The sequence below is a fragment of the Phascolarctos cinereus genome, unplaced genomic scaffold (genome assembly GCF_003287225.1).
Source record: "Phascolarctos cinereus isolate Bilbo 61053 unplaced genomic scaffold, phaCin_HiC Scaffold_7;HRSCAF=346, whole genome shotgun sequence".
Lineage (NCBI taxonomy): Eukaryota > Metazoa > Chordata > Mammalia > Diprotodontia > Phascolarctidae > Phascolarctos > Phascolarctos cinereus.
Genome location: NW_027556180.1, coordinates 19,883,181 through 19,907,384, shown reverse-complemented (window position 1 = coordinate 19,907,384; position 24,204 = coordinate 19,883,181). Strand labels below are relative to the sequence as shown.

The 24,204-nt window shown below is 38.6% G+C and overlaps 1 protein-coding gene across 1 annotated transcript in view; it reads right to left on the bottom strand.

Annotated features, from left to right (window-relative positions):
- Positions 1-13,878: 13,878 nt before the first annotated feature.
- Positions 13,879-24,204, bottom strand: part of IQCJ (IQ motif containing J) — a 202,099-nt gene continuing 191,773 nt past the window's right edge. The window contains exon 4 of the mRNA XM_078147598.1: positions 13,879-14,337. Within this exon, the coding sequence (XP_078003724.1) occupies positions 14,157-14,337 (181 nt within the window). The 3' untranslated portion in view covers positions 13,879-14,156. The remainder of the gene's footprint in view (positions 14,338-24,204) is intronic.

Below are 24,204 nucleotides of genomic sequence, written 5' to 3'. Positions count from 1 at the left end.
GTACAAACTCTCCTGACTTAGGGCTGCTGTATCCCTGCCATTGCTTGTCATCGTTTCTGCTTGCCCAGACCTAGCACGGGCAGGAATGAGGCACTGGTGGCTTTCACAGATTATCTCTTTCTGAGACTGAACTGTTAAGGAGCCACATGACACCCTATGATGTCAGCTCTAAAACAGGTCACAGTGGCTGCTGTATGGAGATGAAGCCTTTCTAGTGAAGTGTTTGGCATAATGATTTCCTTGAAAACCCAGTGGAACTAAAGGGTTTGGTCTTTTGCTAACACACTTAACTCTGAAGGCAAAATCAGACTGATACTCATACCCATCAGAATCACTGCGCAAACCACAGGCAGCTTTTTATTCTGCTCAGGAAAGAAATTTTAATGCAAAGTTGCTCCAATTTAAAAAGGGGGTTTCCTTTCCCCACTTAAGAAGAATAGTTGCCATAACTGTGGGAAGAAATAAAATGTGCTTTTAAAACACCTTCTTGGTTTTACCAGATCTTTTCTTTATAATCAGTTAGTTTTTTGACAATCTCTGAAAATTACAAGATAAAAATGAGTGGATTTATATTTAGGATCGAACCAAATATATCCTAAAGGAATAAAAACAATCCTGCCTGTGTAAGGCAGAAGCTTATGAGGATATGTTTTGTTTTCTTTTTAATTTCAGAAAGTGTCTTACCATGCATAGATTTTTCTAGTCTAAAAACTCATGAACTCTTCAGTCTTTAGTTCATGTGGTTTTAATTCGTCTGCGTATGTAATTGGTAATAGATAGTATATGTAGATATTGCCTTTAATGAATCATTCATGTAGATTAGGAAGTAAAAGATTCCATTTCATGTAATTTATAACTTTAATGCCAGCCAAGATACTTAGTCATACTCTAGAATGCAGGATTTTCTGGTTATAATTGACATTCCCTCCTGCTAATACATAAAACATCTCATACCCTTTGATGTTCACTAAATAACCCAGACTTAAAAACAAAGACCACCTCTAAACTAATTTGTTCAGTTTCTTTAAACAGAAATCATTAACACAGTGATATTCTCATTTAAGGAAATTCTCATTTTGTGTGACCCTGGGCAAGTCACTTAGCATCTCTATATGCCTCAGTTTCCTCAAACATAAAATGGGGATTACAATAGCACCTATCTCAAAGGGTTATTGTGAGGATCAAATTAGATAATATTTATAAAGTACTTAGCACAGAGTAGGTTCTTAACAAATTCTGGTTCCGTTCCCTTCTTATGATAAAGAAATGTAAACATGGAGAAAGCCATGAATGCAATTCCAAAGTCAACTTAAATCTCTAATATTTATGTGAAATATATGAGATCAATCCAAGAGGCCAACTTTTCTTCTTGACTTAATCAAGATAGGAGTTGTTATGATTTTGTCTCTGTATCTTTAGCACTTGGCACATACTAGGCATAACAAATGATTGTTACAGTAAATGTTTCATGGCACATGAATTTACAAATAAATTACCAAAGTATATCTACCCTCTTGTTAAACCAGCTTGATGAAAAAAGAAAAACTCACCTAATCAGACAAATTTTAGTTGTTGAAGAAATATAGCCATTTTTAGTTGTTTAGGATATTCTAAAGCCCAACTTAACCCATTTCCTCCCAGAACCTTCCCAACAGTCTGCTTTGCTCCTCTCTGATGCATTCATATGCAATACTCTGGATTACAGCTGTTAATGATGGAACCTCAGCCTCCCGCTGAACTAACTCTAAGTGTCATGATGGCCAGACTTTCTTCTCTAAAACTCTGTGTCCTCCTCAGCATGAGGAACAATGCTCTATAAACATTAGGGACTTAAATGTTGGCTGAATTCTAATTCTGGCTTGCAAGAGAATTCATGGAAAAGTTATCTTTCTGCTCCCTTATCTGTTAAAATGAGGCACTTGGATTAGAATAGGAGTCCTTAACACTTTTTTTTTCCTGTCCTGAAGCCCTTTGGTAGTCTGGTGAAGCCATAAACCTCTTCTTAGAATGATATTTTAATGCATAAAATAAATTACGTAGGATTATAAAGAACACCAATTACATTGAAATATAGTTATCAATTTAAAAAAATAAGTTCACTGACCCCATGTTAAGAACTCATGGACTAGATGAACTCTGACATATAATCCTGTGATCCTCAGTTACTCTAAGTGGAAGACAAATGTACAGAGTCTGATGATAATAATAGTAGATATCATATAGCAATTTAAAGTTTGCAAAGCACTTTATAAATTCAATTCAACTCAATAAATATTTATCAAGTGTCTACTATGTGCTTGGCATTGTGCTAAGTGCTGAGGATACAAAAAGAGTCAAAAGACAGTCCTTGCCCCCAAGGAGTTTATGATCTATGGGTGACAACATGCAAACAAATATATACAAAGCAAACTATATATAAGATAAATAGGAAATAATTAACAGAGGGAAGAGATTGGAATTCAGATGGATTAGGGAAGGCTTCCTGTAGGAGATGGGATTTTAGTTTGGACTTAGAGGAAGCTAGGAAGGTTGGTGGTCAGAGTAGAGAAGAGAGAGCATTCCAGTCATGGGCGACAGCCAGAGAGACTGGTGGGACCCCAAAAGATGGAGTGTCTTGTTCATTGAACAGCCAGAAGGTGAGTGTCACAGGATCAATGAGTGAGGGGATTGAGGTGTAAGAAGTTTTGAAAGGTAAGAGGGGGCTAAGTTTTGGAGGTCTTCAATGCCAATAGAGCACACTGTATTTGAACCTGGAGGCAATGGGGAGCCACAGGAGTTTATTGAAGTGGGGAGCAGTGTGACAGTATCAGATCTGTGTTCTAGAAAAATCACTTTAAGTGGCTGAATGTAGAATGGACTGGAGTGGGGAGAGATTTGAGGTAGGCAGACCCTCCAAGAACTATTGTATTAATCCAGGCATAAGCTGAGGCCCTGGGCAGGGTGGTAGCAGTGTCAGAGGAGAAGGAGGCCTTTTCAGGAGATGTTGCAAAGATGGGATTAGCAGGGCTTGGTACCAGGTCGGATTATCTATTCTGAGCCTCCTAGTTTGAGAGGTTAGGTGCTATTATTACCATCCCCATGTTACAAAGAAGGGCAAGTCCCTTAACCCAAGAGAAGTTAAATGACTTGCCCAGGGTAACACAGCCAGAGAAGTTTTGAGGCAGAATTCCAAATCAATTATTTCTGATTGCAATTCCTGCTCTGTCCGGGGGCCACTATGTGGCAATTCTAATAATGTCATAAAGTATTCACAAATAAAACCAAAGAGTCCTAAATACTGTCTCTAACTGCCGCATTTTCTCCCAGAATTGTCTATTGAAGTATAAATTGCAACCAACTCTATAATTCAAATAGACAATTATGTCAATTTTACTTTAATATGAGAATAACAATAGAATTCTTCCCTGCCAGTAGCCAATAGTCATGTTTTCTTTTTTTATTTTCAGTTCTACCTGGGCTATCTTTTAAGTGAAATAATACTATGCAGCTAATATCGCCAGTCCATCTCCCCTGCCCCCACCCCCTACCTTGTGATCTAGGATTAGGAAACTGTAACTTAGCCTCTTTCAAATTATGGCTGTGAGGACCAAATGAGAAATAATATGTAAAATGCTTTATTAACCTTAAAGTAATATATAAATGTCAAGTATTTTGTCTACATTCTTGACTCAAATTTCAGGTGCCTGAAAATAATGCTGGCTGATAGGAGAGATGCTATTGTCTTTCAATGGGCTGGCAGTAGAGTAGAACTTTTCCCTGGGAGCTAGACCTTCCAAGTGTTCTAATCTAGCTATATCCATATTTAGAATGCTAATTCCAGTAACACTGTAAATATCTACTGGGAGCAGGGAAGGTAGCTCTCCTCTTTAAGGGAGAGTGGAAAATTACTCCCTTCTGATTATAGATAGTCTTGAGGTAAGTGGTTTCTTTCCCTAAAGAAAAGTTACAGGAACTGCTGAGGCAGCTATAGAAGTGGAGAGGGCAGACCAGTGTCTGCCCTTGGATCAGCATTTAGGTAGTCAGGTATCTCCCACTAGAAAAAGGAATAAATCCTGGAGGAACTTTGCTGCCAAGTGAAGCAACTGAACCCCAAAGCTATGGTAGAAAGGATTGGAAGATAACAACAAGAGAAACAAGGTGAGTTATAAAGGAAAATCCTCATCAAGTTCTGTAAGGGGCCATTGTGGGGTCATGGAGAGCGGAATGGATTTGGAGCTGGAAGACATGAGTTCAAAACCTCCATCTGCCACTTACTAACCTGTCTCACTACTATGGGCAAGTCACCTCTTCTCTGGTCCTTTGTTTTTTCCTTGTAGAATGAGGATGAGCTCTTGAATCTCTTCTAACTTTAAATCTTATAATCTTACAAATAAGATCATTATTGTTATTCAGGCATTTTCAGCCACGTCCAGTTCTTCATGACCCCATTTGGGGTTTTCTTGGCAAAGATACTGGAGTGGTTTGCCATTTCCTTCTCTAGATCACTTTCCAGATGAAGAAACTGAAGCAAACAGTTAAGTTACTTGACCAGGGCCACACAGCTACTAAGTGTCTGAAATCAGATTTGAACTTAGGTCTTCTTGACTTCAAGCCCAACCTCTATCCACTGTGCCACCTAGCTGCCCATACAGGTAAGATTAACAACTGATTAAAAAGTATAACAGTTCAGTTTCAGTGAGAAAGATAACAAATCCTACCTAAGTAGGGTTATTTTGTTTTTGTTTTTGTTGTTCTGGTCCAGATCAGTGATTTCATTGATGTAAGGACTTTTCAGTGAGGAAAAAGGTCTTCTACCGATGCAGATTGGTGCTTATGCCACAACTCATAGCCTTAGAGACCTTCCTGGAGCTTCCAGGCTCACAGAGCCAACTTGTGTCAGCATCAAACTTAAACCTGGGCCTTTTTGATTCAAGGCTGGCTCTCTAACCACTATGGAACACTGTCTCCCAAACTAAGGTAGTTCTTTAAAACTGGTTCCCGTGATCATATATTTAAACTATTATCTTTATCTTTTTAATTCTGACATTTGTTGTAAAGCATGAGAATAAGGAGGAAAATTGTGTCTATTCCAATCTCAGGGAATGGATCCAGCCTGCTGGCCTAACCCAGTCACCAAAACTATGACACTACAACACCCAGAGGCAGCTCCCCCCCATGTAGATGTTCACTTCTTTCAAAGATGAGTGTCTCTTTATAGTTGATACTGAAAACCTGCTAAGTAAGGTGGTGACAGCAGATATCAGGCAACACTAATTCACTCGTTCCCTCTTCCCAAAATGACTTCGGACATTTCATCATTACAAAAAAATTAAAAAAGGAAAATCATTTTCCACCATAGAATTTATGCTATTTTCCTTTTTTTTTTTTTTTTTTTTGGCTAGGCAATGGGGTTAAGTGACTTGCCCAGGGTCACACAGCTAGTAAGTATCATGTGTCTGAGGCCAGATTTGAACTCAGGTCCTCCTGAATCCAGGGCCAGTGCTCTATCCACTGCACCACCTAGCTGCCCCCTGCTATTTTCCTTTTTAAGCCACCACCAGGGAAATCCAAATCCTCATTATTAGGATTTCTTTTGCAAAGCCACAGCATCTAAGAGAACATGCCCCAGTTGGATTTTTTTATTCATGCAAACATTAAAGGTCAATTTTACCTATGCCATTCAATGAACATGTATAATGCACCTACTAATTATGAGGTGAAAGCAGAATGGTGTGGTGGATCCTGAGCTGGCCTAGGAGTTAGGAAGACCTGGGTTCAAGTCCTGTCTGCCCCATCCTGGCTGTGTCACTCGCCTCTCAATGCCCTCTGGCAACTCTCTACAAAGGTTCTTAACCTGGGATTTCTAGACTTGCTTTGTAAAATACTTCGATGATTCTTTTGCAATATAATTTGCTTGCTTTTAAATCCAACTTATTGGGGCAGCTAGGTGGCGCAGTGGATAGAGCTCCAGCCTTGAAGTCAGGAGGACCTGAGTTCAAATCCGGTCTCAGACACACAACATGTACTAGCTGTGTGACCCTGGGAAAGTCACTTAACCCCAATTGTCCAGCAAAAAGCAAAAAAAAAAAAATCCAACTTATTTTATAAATTTAAAAACATTATTCTGAGAGATAAGTCCATGGGTTTCACAAGCTGTCCAAAAGTGTTCGTGAGACTGTGCAGTATTGAGCACGTGCTGCTCTGCATTGGTCGGAGAAGTCCCTTGCTGGGAGTTAGCTGCACCAAAGAAGTCACAAGTTTGTTTTTTCAAAAATGTAGAAGACACCCACCACTATTTACTGAATACCTCCTCTTTGAACAGCACTTAGGCCACAAGAGTTCCCATCCAAAGGCAAAGGGCTGGTGGTGATTTGACACAACAGGCTTTGAATCCAACCATAAATAGCAAACTTTAGTACCACATCACTGTCCATAGACATTTTTCTTCAGGAAGCTGAGCATTCCCTCACACTGTACTCCCTCCTACTTTCTCTTTGGGCCTAGAATATCATTCACACTCACTGACTCCAGGGAAAAGCTGCAATGTGATCCTCAAACCAGGGTCTATGACAGAAGCACTTCTCTGTGTTTAATTTTAAGGAGCCAGTGATTTATCCAACTCCAAGCCCTGCAATAAGGACATGACAGTAGGTATAATCTGTCTGAGTACAAATGCGGAGAATGTGCTAGCAATACTCTGGAAAAATATGAGTCTTCCCTGGAACATCTTTCTCAGATAAAGAAGTGGTTAATCCAAAGGTCTTTGAATCCATACATGTAAGATCAATAGGCTCTGAGCGTGTGCGGGAGAATTTGTCACCACAGATGGATGAGTCAGCAGTCAAAAGCTGGGCTGTAAACCCAGCCAATTCTCCTGAATATGGCACCTGTTCAATGTTAGCAGCTTCTCCAAAATCAAGCCCTCCCAAAGCTCAACTTTAAGCACATTTTTAAGCCATGGAAGCTGTGAGAGAAATAGCTGGAGAGTTTTTTAATCCATTAAGTTTGTCAAAAGAATAATTGTGGATGACGAGTATTACAGAATCATAGGTTGTTGAAGCAGAAAGGGACTGTAAGGATGTGTAGGGTTAGCAGAGACAGAGTGGGAGGGGCATTCCAGGAAGGGGGGAAAGAAGGAGAAAAAGGCAGTGAGCCAAATTATACTTGTAAAATACCTTGATGGATCTGAGCTCAGCAGATACTTCCACTCAACAAATCAATACTGTACAAATATACACTGGGACCTCAGTAGAACACGGCCCTGAAGAGCTAGGAATTTAAGGTAAGAAGTATCAGCTCAGAGGAGACTGTCTCACACTATCTCACATATAAACATCCCAAACAGTCATCTCTGCTCCTCCCACATAGCACTCCATTCCTCATTTTTGTGTCTTCGCAGTGGTCATTTTCCATATCTGGCATTCACTCACCCATCAACACCTCAGAGAACCCCTCTATTCCTTCAAAATGTAACTCAAGTATGACTTTCTCCATGATACTTTCCACGACTGTCCTTCTACCTAACTGCTAGTGACATCACTCCATAACCACCTTGTGGGTATTTGGGATTTTTCTATAGATGTAGTTTGTGCTTCCACCTAAAGATTATAAGAATATATTATTGAGCATAAAGATAGTTGCATTCCTTGTAGCTGTCACAATTGAAATTAAGATAAACTGAGGCACAAAGTTCTGAGCACATTCACTTTATTGGTAAGGCTAGCAATTACCAATAAAATAAAATAGATTTCTCAGCTCCCCAGTCAGCCAAAAGACCATGAAATAGGACGTGCTAACTTATCGGTAGTTTAAGGAAGTACAGAGAACACAGACCAGGAATCATCACAGTTGGAAAAAAAAATGTGATTTGCTACAAAGTCTGAAGTATCATAGATGAAGGAAAACAAGAGGATTGCTGGAATGCAAGGCTAGCAACAACCCTTCCTTCCATCTTGTTGCTGCGAATGCTCATCAGTGGTGCCCACTTGCATGGCTAGTTAGTGTCACAGAAATACCAGGCCAGACTTTCTTGAAGGACAGCCAGAGTTGCAGAGCTAACCAGACCAGACTCCCTAGCATCCAACTGCATCCTTCAAGGATAAGAGATTTCTTCTAATTGTACAAGGGCAGCTAGTGGTACAGAGATAACATTGTTCTTTAAATTAAAGTGATTTATAGGGAAACTTAACTTAGAGAAGAAAATGGAAGTTCTGGACTCATGAACTTCTGAACTTAACAAAGACAAAGAAACATGGCTCAGGCAGTTACAGAATAGAATCAATTACAGAATGGAATCAAATAGAAAACACTAAATCAATACTTAATTTTCTCACACATAATAGGTGGTCATCGAGTGCTTATTGATAAACATGGCCTCGTAGGAACTTGGTGGCACAATATTTAGAGCACTGGACTTGTAGTCAGGAAGACCTGAGTTCAAATCCACTCTCAAATACTTTAATTTCATGAGCCTGGGCAAGTCAGTGAAACTGTCTGTGCCTCAATTGTCTCATTTGTAAAATGGAATTAATAATAGCACTTCCCTCCTAGAGTTATTGTGAAGATTAAATGAGATAGTATATGAAAAGCAATTTGCAAACCCTAAAGCCCTATAGAAATATTTAGTATTATCATTAGTTACTATTATCATTATATTTTTCTGACATAAGCTGTGAGAAAAGTGTTTCAGCAAAGCTCCAGTATACTTAGTTTTCTAGTCATTTAGTAGAACATAAACTATTGACTGCTAGAATTTGTCTCTTTTATCTGCATGCCACTGCAGAACCTCAGATAATGAAGATGCCACAGAGATGATGTCACAGGATCATAGAATCATAGGACTACATATTCAGAGCTGGAAGGAATGTTAAAGATCATTAATTCCAATTCCCATCATTTTAAAGGCAAAGAAACTAATTTCCAGAGTGGTTTTAGTGATTTTCTCAAGGTCACCCAGCTCATGAGTAGTAGAAACAGTATCGGAACCCAGGTTCTCAAACTCCAAATACAGCATTTCCCCAACTGTACCATGATGCCCCCTCTAGCCATATTTTGCAGGTAGTCAAAGGGGAATCCACTGAGGTGGAGTGCCTTATCCAAAGCTGTCTGGCTAGTAGGTGGCAAAAATGTGATCCCCACCTATCAGTTGACAGATAAGGACACTAAGACAAGATAAAGACTGCCCCTGGGTCACACACAGGCAGAGTCCAGACTGGAATACATCTCCTGAGATTCAGTCCTCACAACCCTTTCCATAACACCCAGCATGCTGTGTCTCTTCAGTAAATATTTACTCCTCCAGTTACTGATAAGAAAGTCTACATACACCAAAATATTTATAGCAAATATTTTTGCTATAGTAAAGAATTGGAAGCAAGGTAAATGCTTATTCATTGGAGAATGGCTAAACAAATTGTGACAGATGAATGTGATGGAATATTACTGTGCTGTAAGAAACAGTGAATATGACAAATACAAAGAAGCACGGAAAGATTGACACGATCTAATGCAGTGGGAAGTGAGCAGAGCTGAGAAAACAATATACTTAATGACTACAGCAATGTAAAAAGAAACAACAATCACAACAAATCAAAAGCAAGTTTGGAAAATTTCAAAGAACAACCACAGTCCCAAAGAAAACATTTTTCCCTACTGCTTTGCCAATGTGGGAGGTACATGTATATACATATACATATATGTGTGCATGCATACACACAAATATATAAACACATGTACATATGTGTACATATAGGCATATATAAACGCACACATATGTGTGTATACACATATTTTCAGACTTTTTGATATAGTGATTGGTTTTGCAGATTTTGATCTGCTTCTTTTCCTTTTTTCCTTTAAAACATATTCTTTGCTTAATGGGATGGTTCATTGAGAGCAGGAGAGGAAGCATACTGGAAGAAATTTAAGAAACAATAAAGCAAAAGTTATCAGTGAAAGTCCTCCAGAAGGCAATGGGAACAGATTACAGGGAGACAGCAGATTTTGCCTTGAAAGAATTTCCAAAAACTTTTGCAATATCAATGAATTATTACTAATATCAAGGATGATTCTGTTATTTTGTCAGGAAAATACCTAAGAGTGAAACAGGCTCTCTTAGCAGGAAATTCCTGTTTCATGTATGGGTGGGGCCAGATGACCTCTGAAGTCCTTTCCAATGCTTTAAGCAAATGATTCTATGGCTACATTTACCTTACAGGCCATCTATAAATTCCACTCAAGTGTGATTCTGCCATTGTGTGACAATAAAATTTGGTAATTATGAGAAACAGGATAATTTTAAAAGTGGAAAAGCAACTTCAACTATTGAATTAACCATGAATTTCCCTAATTTTGCAGAGTAAAAGAACTAACGTGTGACTCTTTCTCTTCTTCTATTACCACTGATCCATTTCCTAACCATGAAACCATTACTGTTCAAAATGACTTTTTGCTAAAACAGAAATTTTCTATTGCCACATGATATATTATAGTATGAGGTTACTTAATATGCAAATTGCTAATATAATTTAATATTATCTTCCCTCCTGTTGCTCTTTAATTTGGCCCTGAGCAACTGAGGATTAAGGTTTTAATCAAAGAACACTGAGGAGGCAATTCACAAGCTCAAACAAGGGTTTTTTCCCCAATCATTTTATCCACTGTTTATAACCTACCAATTGTGAAATTGTCATGGAAATAGATTGCCTTATTACCACTCCCGTGGTTATATCCTGGTTTGGTTTTGGATGCTACAGCTATGGGGGAATATATTGAAACTTAAGACACAGCCCAAGTTTCATGCTCTTTCTACTTATTTCCATGAACCACAATGACCATGATGATTGACTAAACTGATAAATATAGATTTCTGGGTTATTGTAACATGCAGAAGTATCCATCACTCCCAACATCAGTAACATTAAGGACTCAGCTAAGTAAACCCAGTTGCCTCTCCAGAGTAGGGTTGGGCGATGCAGGAGTCATAGATAGTTTTCAAAATTGGGTTCCGGGGGACAGCTAGGTGGCACAGTGGATAGAGCACTGGCCCTGGAGTCAGAAAGACCTGAGTTCAAATCCAGCCTTAGACACATATTTCCCAGCTATGTGACTCTGAGCAAGTCACTTAACCCCAATTGCCTCACTATAACTAACTAAATGAATGAATGAATGAATGAATGAATGCTTTTAAAAAAAAAAATTGGGGTCCATATAATCAAGGCAGGCAGTTTTGTTTTGTTTTGTTTTGTTTTTTATCAGAGACTGAGCATCAAGTCAGAAGTTAGGGTTCAAAACAGGCAAAGACTGCTTTACTCAGATAAAGGAGTCAGGTGTGCTGAGAACTACAGAGAGACAAAGTCAAGTACCAAGGACAGCTCCTTGGGAACTAAGGTGATGAATTAAGACTGAGGATTTCCTGCTCAGAGCCTCACACTTACTCAATTGTCTCTACCCTCTATCTTGGAATCAGAGGTAATGGAGCTGGAAGGGACTTAGAGACCATCTAGTTCAACACCTTCATTTCACAGGTGAAGAGGCTCGGGGTAAGTTGTCCAAGGTCACACAGATACGTATCAGAGGCAGATTTTTGAACTCATTCCTCTGACTCCAGAGTGAGTGTTCCTTCTGCTGTACCATGCTGCTTCTCATATCTAGCAGGAATTATTTGGCTGTCATACGGAAATTATGCATTTTTACCAGGCTTATGTCCCTCCAGATCTACAGTCATAGCATATAAGTTTCTAAAGGCAGAAACTATACATTATTTTGTCTTTGTTATCTCCAGCACTTGGCAGAGTGACTGGTAGATGCTAAATACTTAACGAATGCTCACTGAATTGACATCTCATGATCCCTAAAGCCTATGGCCTCCTCACCACAAGGCAGAACCACATTTTTTTGCCCTGACTTGGGTCACTTTGGGGATGACAATGTCCCATAAAGTTTATTTGGCAGCTTGACCAAGAGACCTTATCTTCTTTTTTGATCCCTCTCTGGGAACTCTTTGTTTACTGATCCAGATTAAAGAATCTGTGTGGGGCTGGGCCTGTCAGCTGACATGTATTGATTAGTAGGATTGAAATTTGCAATTATAATGGTTACAGTTGGCATCAGTCTGCCACCCTGTGGGTATCTACAGCCTAAACTGACAGACTTGTGCAGATACTGCTTTGACATAAGGTCAAAATGGCTGGATTGAAAATTGAAAAGAATCATTCGTCTGGGTGTTTTGCCCATGTCACAGACACATATATGGATATTTGGACGTTTCCATATGATAACTGGATTTTCTTTCATTCAGATAGTTGGTATAATTTAATCAATCAATAGAGTATTGAAAACATCAATGCAATCTAGGAATACAAGTGATTCTTTGAAATGTCAGTCACCATCCATATATTTTAAAATAGTTTGTTTTCCTTTTATAACAGACTATATTTGCAATGTTTTATATCAAAATAGATTCTAAATTCTCCCAAACCAATCTTATGTGGGCTAGCTTCCATCAAAAATTAATATGACCCTCCCTTTACAGCACAGAGAGAAGAGCTGATTATGGTAGGATGAAAGGATGGCCCTCAAGACACATCTACTCCTATAATGGCACTCTCAGTTCTAGTGGCTTCATATCAAATGGAACCAGAGACAAGACCTCTTTTCACATAATAAAGGACTTCTGTGTGAGGCTAGAATTTAAAAATCTGTCTGGAACTTTAAGAGAAGAAATATCCAAGAGCTATAAAGTCATGAACTACAAATAAGGCTGAGGTTAACAATAATATTCACCCACTCTTGAAATATTTAAAGATAAACACACAACATTTGAAATAAGCAGCAGAAACAAAACGATGTCTCTAAGTCTTTCGGTATTTCATCCAAACAAAATTTTGAACACAATTAAAACAACCCCAAAACCATTAGCTATCTCACGGTCTCAGCTGTCTAGGTAAAGAAATACTGAAATGTTGCAGCAATTGAGGTTGATAAAACTAGTTAGCAAAGGTAGGTACAGAATCAATGAAACCAAACCCCTAAACCGCACAGGAGAAGTGATTTCTGACCTTGCATTGATAGAGTTCAAATATGATCTTACAAAAATGATTCTAATAGCATTCACAGTGAAGGCAATCGAAATGACCAGCTTTCCATATAATTTTTCACTCCCAAATCATGAATTGACAATAAGAATGGCAAACCCCAATGCATTTCTACATGGTAGAAGAGAGACCTCTAGTGGCATTTCATCTACTCACAGCAACCAAATGAAAACACTTGCTTGAAGGAAACCATGCCTGCTAAAACCATTTCTAGTGTCAGCCCAGAATAAATCTTTCTTCACTATTATTTGCCTGACTGTAAGTTCCTTTCATTGCCTCCTTTTTAAAATTCATGATGTGATAAGAGCTGTTTATTAAAATAAATACAAATAAGTCATTTTCAAAACATCTCAAATAAGATGACATTGCATTAACTTCCTCCCTAAATGTATACCATGTTCCAAATGAAGCAAAATGACTTATGACTGAACAAACAATGCTGTGAAGGTCAGCAACAATGGAAGTTTTTTTTTCAATACCTATGGACGATAATTTCATTTCTCTCCCAAGTGCTTCTTTTAAAAAACACCAATCTAATGAAGTAAACCAACCTACTCACAACCATTTTCTACTAGAAATATTAAATTCATGTAACTCAGCACTATAAATGACACAGATAATCATTTCTTCTCAAATTGTTTATAGAGTATATATATGTATATATGCAAATATATACATATATATGGTATAATGGAGACAAGATGCAAAAAGCCGTTTCATACACGATAGAAATCTCTGCTATACAAGGAGAAAACCAAACAGTTTTACTATAATGTTGCCTTCATAAAATCTCACCAGCCCAAGATACCATGACTATTCTGACCATGAATAAGACCAACTAAGGTGAATGTAGGGAAAACTCAGTTTCCCTCATGGCACATTTTAGATACATTTCAAATGCGAAATACTTTCTTCCTAAAAATCTCTTCAAATTTATAAATTCAATCTCTAGTTGAACACACTAGAGATGACCAAAATAAATCACTTCCCACAAGTCCTTATATTCACAATCAAACCAACTTTTTAGATCTCCTTAGGAAATTCGTCTCATGGCTTCAAAGCTCTGAGCATTGCTTGTGTACATCAAAGAAAAAAAAGAACTAGATGACTCACAGGTGTGCTGCCATCTGAAAAGGTGTTCATGCTGATAGAGCTGCTCATCTTATCAGAGGAGACAGAAGGGGGAGACGGACTCCGCTTCTCCAGGTGGCCCTGGTGGGACAGATCCTGACGTTGGAGATATTCCCGCCATGCTCTCTGGATGCTGGAACCAGAAGCAAAACACAGAGAGTTATGGGCCGATCATAGCCCGACACTTCAGAAAAACAGCAAAGCTCACAGAGCATTGACTTTGGAGAGAAGAAGGTTCTAAGGCCGCTAGTCGTAACTGTGCCACAGTTGCCCCGATGTTTTGATTTATTTGATGATTGGTCAAATAGGCTCAAACTATCTCAGCTTGGTGCAAAAGTTAGCCAATCAAGGGTCAAAGTCATTAGTGGACATAAATGTGGTTTGGTTTTGGAACTTTCATATATCATCATCGTCATAATTTATATTGTGTTCTTATCTCTGTTTTTATAGATGTGGAAACTGAGGCTAAAAGAAGTAAAATGACTGGCCCATGACCCACATAGGGTCTGCAGAAGGATTTCATATCAGATCTTCCTGACTTCATGCTTAGTGCTCTATCCAACATGCCGCCTAGCTGCCTATTATACATGAGAGTACATGTTTAGGGATAAAATCACGTTGTAGATGTGAAAAGCCCATTCTTTTAGAGGAAGAATTGCACTTAGCATGTGCCACTTCATTTTTAATTTGCATTTTATGTTTTGATGTACATGTGGCTCCCTCAGATGATAATGTGTTCCCCCTCATTGGAAGTCTTCAAGCAAATATTGGGTGTCCATCTGGAAGGCAAATTGATGGGGGATCCTTGTTCAGAAACGGGGGTAGGAATATATAATACTGATGCTCCTCCCAACTCTGAATTTCTGAGATTCTGCGATTTTCATCTGACCTGCTAGACTCTAAGTTTCATAAGAACATGGATAGGATCTTATTAATTTTTAAATCAACCTGAGGATGCAGTACAATGCCTCATACAAAGTAAGTGCTCAAAGTATTGTTGAATGAATGGGGGGGGGATGGTGATAGTTCAATGTATATTTAGATAGTTAGATCCATCTATATAATTGGTTGTTTCTCTGGCAAACTGCTTACACTCTTTTGTTTAACTGGTTGGGTCAATTCGATCTCTTTCAATCATCTAGAAGACAAAAAGATTACCTTAAAGATTGCTCTTTGAGTGGATGGAAGTGTTTTAAGGATATTTATTAAGATTCTGTTTTATTTCTCAGTGAAAATACTTATAAGCTCCTGCGAAACAATAGTTTTCCGTTTATGATTTGTCACACTGGGAAAAATACCAAACTGAACATGCTCATGGGGTGTTTACAGAGTAGATGCTTATAACATGGTTTGCTGAGCTACTTTGAGAGATGAACCACCTTGCCATACTCTTAAGTATCTGTAAATCCTTCCCAGTGCCCTCCATCTAATATAAACATTTTTCCCTTTGAGACATTATATGGCAATTAGTTTTTATATCTCACTAATGAGAAGAAGTGTCATAGAGAGTAGAAGGTACACTGGCCTTGGCATTAAGGGCTTTGAAGTCAAATTCTGCCTCTGTTATTTCCCACCTATTTGAGTTTGGACAATTTACTTTACTCTTCTGAGTTAAGTTGGTCTAGATGGCCTCTAAGCTCTAAAACAATGATGTTTTGATAACATTATAATTACCTCTGTGTCATATTTCCCTATTAGACTGTAAACTTCTTGAGGTTTAGAGGTACCCAGAACAGTGTATCATTTACAGTAGATGCTTACTAAATGTTGGTTAAATTGGCTAGAACCAGGAAGGTATAATGGAAAGACCATGGAACTAGGAATTGGAGTACTCCACTGCCTTCTAGATCTGGGACCTTGGGAAAATTGCCTTCCCTTGATGCTCCTTAATTGGGGAATGGATGAACAAGTTGTGGTATATGATTGTAATGTAATATTACTGTGCTATAAAAATGATGAGCAGGTGTGTTTCAGAAAAACCTGGAAAGACTTGTATGAACTGATGCAAAGTGAGCAAAATCAGGAAAACAGCGTACACAGTAACAACAATACTGTACAATGATCAATTGTCAAAGGCTTAAGTATTCTCAGCAATACAATGATTCGAGACAATTCCAAAGGAATTGATGAAAAATGGTATCTGCCTCCAGAGAAAGAACTGATGGAGTCTGAATGCAGATCAAAGCATACTATTTTTCACTTTCCATATTTTTTTCATTGTTTCTTTTTTCCTTCAGGTCTGTGTCTTCTTTTACAGCTTGACTAATACAGTAATATGTTTTACATGATTTAATGTGTATAATCTATGTCAAATTGCTTATTGTCTCAGGGAGGGAGGAAGTGAGAGGGGGAAAGGAAAAATTCAGAACTCAAAACATTTTTAAATGAAGGTTAAAAATTGTCTTTACATGTAACTGGGGAAAATAAAAAAATATTATTTTTAAAAATTGCTTTCCCTCACTAGGACTTAGTTCACTCATTTGTAAAATGAGAGAGTTGTAGGAGAACAATTTAGGCATAAAAGTTTAGCCCGAGAAAAGTCATGAAAGCAAGAAATGAAATTTTGTGTACATTCAAGAGAAAGTGTGCCAGGTTGTCTGAAATGTAAAGTATTTGAGGGAGGATTAAAGTGAAATAAATGTGGAAGAAAGATTGGAGATGTGCTGGGAAAGGTTCTAAATACCAAAAAAAGACAATTTTATCCCAGAAGAAATAGGGAGTCAATGAAAATGCTTGAGCAGAAGATATGATCAAACCTTTGTCAAACAAATGTCAACAGGTGCTTAATACATGTTTACTGAGTGATTAGATTGGAGAGAGAAAACACTGGAGTCTGGAAGACCAAGCAGGAGGCTATGGAGATAGTCAGAGTAAGTGGTGATGAGGGCCTGAATGAGGGTGGTACCTTTGTTAATGGAAAGAAAATGATGGAAATCAGAGATGAGGTAGAATTAGAATGAACAATATTTGGCAGCTAATTGGGCATGGGGGAAAGGGAAAGGATAAGAAAGGCATCAAAGAACTTCAATGCTGTAAATCTAACTGACTAACAATGGTGGTACACTCATAGAGATAAGGAAGTTAGGAAGAGGTTAAAAGGAGGAAGAAAATGAGTTGTGTTTGAGCTATATTAAATGTAAGATGCCTATGGAATTTCTAGGCAAAGATGTCCAACAGGCACTTGGAGATAAAGAATTAGAAGTCAGGAGAGAATGAGGGATGTAATATGAAGATTTGGGAAACATCTGCAGGGAAGATTGCTGAACTTCTGGGACCTGATGAGACTGCCAAGAGAGAAAGTTTAGAGGTAAGAGAGAAGAGGTCCTAGGGCCGAGACTTTTAGTACACACACACACACACACACACACACACACACACACATTCATGGATATGTGACAAGAATGACGTCCAGGAAAGCAGACTGAAAAGCCATGATCTAAAAGGTAAGAGGACAACCAGGGAAGAGCCGCATTATAAAAGCCCACAGAGGAGAATATATCCAGAAGACAATGGGTAATCTGTTAACAATCATTTAGTAAGTGCTAACTGTGGGCCAGGCAACAGTATCAAATATTCTAGAGAGATTGGGAAAAAGTCATTAGATTTGACAAGTAAGAGTTCAGGTATAAGTTAGAATGAGAAGAGAAACAGTGAACTAGGAAATTATTTGCAGCAAATTTCTCTTACAAAGATCCAACATCCAAGATACATGGAGAATTGGTAAAATCATATAAGAACAAGATCTACTCTCCAAATGATAAGTGGCCAACAATTACGAATAGGCAGTTCTCAAAAGAAGAAATTCAAGCTATCAATAACCATATGAAGAATGTTTCAAATTACTAGTAACAAGAAAAGATGCCAATAGATAAGAAGAAATTAAAAATTAGAAAGATAGAAAGAAATTGCAGTCTCCCAGAAGAGGCAGGATTAGAAGACGAGAGGCTGCCGTGGACAAGAAGAGCCAAATAAAAGAGATCTAATCTAACCTCCTCATTTTATAGATAGGGAAATTGAGGCACATAGAGAATCATTGGTTTGCCCAGCATCACATAGGTACTAAGTGGCAGGGCTTAGATTTGAATTCAGGTCTTCTTACTCTAATAACTGTTGTTGGATGATATAATAGTTAATTAGGAAAGAAAACAGGGAATGCCATGTACGAACGAGAGCCTAATTAAGATAAAATAACAGAGGCAGAATTTGACTTCAAGTCCTTTAGCTCTGAGGCCAGTGTGCCTTTTATTCTTTATGATGCTTCTTCTCATTAGTGAGATGCAAAAACATCCCCCAAAAAACAAACAAACAAACAAAAACAATTGCCATATGATGTGTCAAGGGGGGAAACATTTGTATTAAATGGAGATGTGGAGAAGAATGCACAGAGATCTAGGAACATGGGAAGGAACATCTCTCCAAATTCTGCCCCTCTTTCCACTGCTCCCCAATCCATTGAGAAGACAAGAAACACAATACTCGTTATACTCTGAAGTCATGTAGAACCCATTTCTACATTAGCCATGTTTGGGGGAGGAGGACAAGAAAAAAATAAAAGCGAAAAATATACTGCAATAGGCACTCAGAGTTCCAGTCTTCTCCATCTGGAGGTGAATATCATGTTTCATCAGGTAAGGGAGTCAAAGTTGCCTGGGGCATTGAGAGATTGTGACTTGTCCAGGATCACACAGACAATGAGGGACAAAACATTTTTAGTCTGCAATGCTGCAGGCCTTTCAGGAAAGATTCAGATACTTTCATTTTGTTTATGGTTATTCCTGGTATCCTATAAGCCAAAAATTAGGTAAGGAATAACAGGAAAAACCTTAAGCTTACATGCTAAGGCTTTCTATTTGAATGTCTCAAAAATCCAACTGCTTTAATGAATATTTGTTGGGGGTCACTAAATAATAGTAAAGCCCTACACTTTCTCACCATAGGTCAGTGGCAACTACGTAATGTTGGAAAGTCCCTTCCCTTCTCTGGATCTCAGTTTCCTGATCTGTAAAATGCGGAGGTTGCACCAACTAGCCCTTGTTGTTTCTTCTGGCTCTGGTTCTGTATCCATGATCATGTCATGGAATCCCTAGTGACTTCTGCATGAGGTGTTAACACCTGCCCTCATGATTTACTTTAGAGTTCCATTCTTTTAGGAAAGTAGATAAGAATCTGTGCTGATGTGGATCTTCTGCTGCTTCATTGAAGATCTTTGTTTTCCAATAAATCAGTACCTGGGCATTTGTTGAGAAGCTGCTGAGTGGCTAGTACTTTCCTAGGCCTTACGGGAAGATTTTAAAGAAAGGTAGACTTATTTATGGTACTCGGTCTCTGCCAGCAATGAGCTAACAATATTTTAGGAGCTTGGGGTTCAAGTTTGTTATGTGAACTTTTTTGAGCTTCTATTTAACTTGCCACCTTCCTACCTACCACCACCCCACCCTCATAATCAATGACTTCAGTATTCATATTGATGTCCTTACAAGCGTCCTGACTTCCCATTTCAAAACTCTCCCTAACTACTCCATTTTAGTTCAGTCCCCATAGGGTTGGTCAAACTGTAACAGCGACCCTGAACTCTGAAATTTCCTTCTATGGAATAGTTTCCTATTGTTTTTTCTTTCTATCTCACTCTTCCATAATTATTTATCATGCTTCCACTGACCTCTAGTCTAACTAGGCTGTCTTCTCTGACCTTACGTTTTTCTCTTCAGTCTAGATTTCACATTTGATCATTTCATCCTTAAGCCCCATGGCCCTTTTCCTTAGCACCCCTTTGTGCTTTGACAAACCCTGGCTCAGGGTTAACCCCCACCATCAATCTTCTTCACTGTAAAAATAAGCTCCACAAATAAATAAAATCCAGCAAGACAGTTCCCACCCTCAAAAAAACTTACCCTCTAATGGGGGAAAACACACACAAAATGGATCTTGACAGGGGTAAGGAGTCACAAGGGCCTGGAGAGAAATGTCCAGGAAGTAGAGACTTGGAACCAAGTGAGATGAGGCCAAAGCTGGCCTATCAGAGCCTACGGGGACTCAGGAGAGTAAACCCATTTTCCCATGGAAAACATGTGGAAGTTATGGCCTAAATGGAGTGCAGATAACATGGCTAGAGATATCCAGGATTAACTTGGAAATCTTTACAACAATGAATTAATAATCTAAGAAATAAATTTAAACATCAATTAATTAGGTAAAATTCATTGTTTTTGCTAATGTGGGTCAACAAACTTGAACATCAGGTTTATAGAAAAGGATAATAAAAAAGAAAACAGGAAAAAAAGAACCTTTTCTGGTTCCTGAACTTCCAAAGTGTTATAGAAGACCAGAAAATGATTATGGTTCATGCGAATTTCAAGCTCAGCCCTTGACCTTACTCGGCTCCCTTAAGTTCAAGTTTGTTTCTCCTTCAGTGAGCAAAAGCTGCTAGATACAAGTTCTAAACTGGCCCCTCATCTGTAGAATGAGGAGATATAACCAGATGACCTCTGGGGTCCCTTTAGAGCTCTGAATTGATCATCCTACATCACAGAGAAAACCCCTACAATTGAGTGGAAGGTTGGACCTGGAGTGCTAAGTTTCCTTCCAAAACTAGGGTCTCATTGGTCTATTCTGTATTTTTTTGTGAAATTAAGTGGGAGGTTATATATCGTCTATTAGAGAACACAAAGTATTCTTCAGATGGATGGAAGAAATATGAGTGTTTCTCAAAGTAAAGTTCCTTTTGCCTCCCCATATTCCCTCCTGTTATTACAAAAACAAGAGGTGTGGCCTAGAATGATGGGAAGAATTTAGGCTTAGAGAAAAGAAGAGTTCAGTTCATATCTTACCTCTGACACTTAATCAGTTGTGTGACTGAGCAAAATGATAATGATGATAATAATAATGATTATAGCTAGCATTTAGATAGCCCTTGTTATGTACCAGGCACTGTGCTAAACACTTTAGAAATATTATCTCATTTGTTCTTCACAACCACCCTGGGACATAAATGTTAGTATAATCCCCACTTCGCATTGGAGGAAATTGAGGAAAACAGAGGTTAAGTGACTTTCCCAAGGTCACACAGCTAGTAAGTATCCGATGCTAGATTTGAATTCAGGTCTTCCTGACTCTAGGCTCAGTGCTCTATCCATTGTTTCACTTTGCTACCTACTTACCTAAGCTCCCTCTACTTCACCCTACTCCCTAAGACTTATTTACTGGGTCATAGATGGGATGTTCTCTGCTTTGCAAGGAAAGGTTCTCATTTCTTTATCCTGAGCAAAACCAGAGCTCCTTGATATACTTCTATATACTGTACATGTAACTTCATACACTATTATAAAGACAGTTTGGAATCACAGAATTTGAGAGTTGGAACAGTCCTCAATGGCCATCTTGTCCAACACGTACACAAAAGGAGTCTTCACTGTTTCAAGAAGACTTACATTTGGTGATGGAAAATTTGAACAGAAGCAGCCAGAAGATAAAAATTCCAGAAATCAGACATCAGGACTTTTAGTCGGGAGATGGAGAAAGAACACATTTAATATCTAGGAAACAAGTTAAAAGATCTAAAAACTGGGCCGCTAGGTGGCGAAGTAGATAGAGCACTGGCCCTGGAGTCAGGAGGACCTGAGTTCAAATCTGGCCTTAGACACATAATACTTCCTAGCTGTGTGACTTTGGGCAAGTCACTTAACCCCGATTGCCTCACTAAATAGAATCTAAAAACTAATGACCCAGTACTGTACAACAATGGCAATACCCATAGCTAACAATGGACCAGTTCAATCAAAACAAGTAATGCTGATGCTGATGGTGACATTAATGATGATTATAAAAATAATGATGGTTAATCCTTCTGTAGCACTTTAGCATAGACAAAGCATACATTATCTCATTTGATCCTCACAACCACCCATAGTGCTGTGTATCATTCCCAGCTTATCCAGGGGTAGCTCAGTAGTGATGTGGATTGAGTGGTGGACTTGGAGTCAGGAGAGCTTCATAGCCTCAGTTTCCTCAACTGAAAAATGAGGATAATAATAGTATAAAATAGTATAAAAGTATTTTAAAAGCTTCAAAGTATATATATATATTTATTTATATTTAAATATATATATATGTAGAAAGCATATATATACATATATATATATATATATTGCATACACTCACATACACACCCTCATGTATGTCTATATGTGTGTGCACATGTTACTTATTATAACTGTACTCTATAGTTGAGGAAACTGAAGGTTAGAAAGGCTTAGTATCTTGCATGGGACCTGTAGCTGATAATAACAGTATCTGAGATTTCTATCATGCTATACAAATATTATTATTCCCATTTTATAAATGAGTAAATGGAGGCCAGAGAAGTTTAGTGACTTGCTCGGGGGCCTGAATCTCATAATAAAAGGATCTGGCATTTCTATACAACTTGACAGATTTGCAAAGAACCTTACAAACATGATCTCATTTTATCCCTACAATAGCCCAGTGAGGAAGATATTACAACACCCATTTTGCAGATGAGGAAACTGAGATTTTGGCAAGTGAAGTGACTTGCCCCTCATGACAACAAATCAATCTCCTAGTTGGGATCTGAACCCAGCTGTCATCTCATTCTAAAATAGACACTCTTCCCATCATGCCACAAGGGGGACTGAACTCAGTTTTCACCTAACTTTTTTTACCTGATATCTCAGCACTCTTTTATACCAGAACTGACCTTCAACTGTGCAGATAGGTTATATTTGAAATGTGAAGGAAATTATTACTGTAGGGGCAAAATCTTTAACTTATGTTAACAGAGAAGGAAATGGAACTTTCCTCAGGCAACATTGATATTATCTACTCCTTGAGAATATTTCCTATGTAGAGTAAAGCCATCCTAGCAGGGCTAGATGCAGTATTTATTAACAACAAGAAACATAAAGTCAAGATGGACCCTACTAAACATGGGATACATGGGCTTCAGACATCCTCAAATATTCCCATATTGTTATATCCCTGACCAGCTGAGAATTAGCCCTTTTTCCTGGAGTCCAATCAGCCAATCAATAAAACCCTGTGCTTCCCTTCCCTCCTTTGGATGGAAATATGCTATGGAAGTTATAGGGTAGCATGTATGGGTGTTACAGACGTAGGAGTGTATCTCAAGCGGCTTTTCTAATTCTGTAGAATTATAATAAAAATTGGGGGAAGATAATAATAATAATATAATAATAATAATAATAATAATAATATTGACAGACCCGGGAGTCATCTGTACTTCTCAACATCTCTCACTACCCCCCCATGTCCAATCTCTTGCTAACATCTGTCCATTTCACCTTCATAGTATTTCTCCAATCACCCCCTTCTTGCCTCTGACCCTACCCCTCCACCTTGGTGCAGGGCCCCATCACCTCACCCCTGGACTATCCCAACAGCTGCTGATGGGTCTGCCTTTCCCATGTCTCTCCCTACTCTAGCCCATCCTCCATTCAGCCAAAAGTGTTTTCCTAAATCACAGGTCTAATCATGTCACCCCTCCTCCCCACCACACACACTCAATAAACTTCAGTGGCTGCCTATTGCCTCTGGGATCAAAAACAAAATGTTCTGCCTCACATTCGAACCCTTTCCTAATCTGTCCTCCTCTTATCTTTCCAGTCTTCTCATACCGTGCTCTCCAACATGTATTGATTCTTCAGTCCAGTGACACTGGCCTCCTGGCTTTTCTATAAACAAGATCTGTTTCTTGGCTATGGGCATTATCTCTAACTGTCCCCCATGCCTGGAATGCTCTCTCTCCTTCACTCTGATTTCTGACATACTTGGCTTCCTTTAATTACAACTAAAACCCAACCTTCTATAGAAAGCCTTCCCTATCTCTTAATTCTACTGCTTTCCCCTCTGTCAATTATATCCTATTTATCCTTTATACAGCTTGCTTCATGTATATTTCTGTGCATATTGTCTCTCCCATTAGATTGTAAGCTCCTTGAGGGCAGGGTTTGTCTTTTGCCTCCTT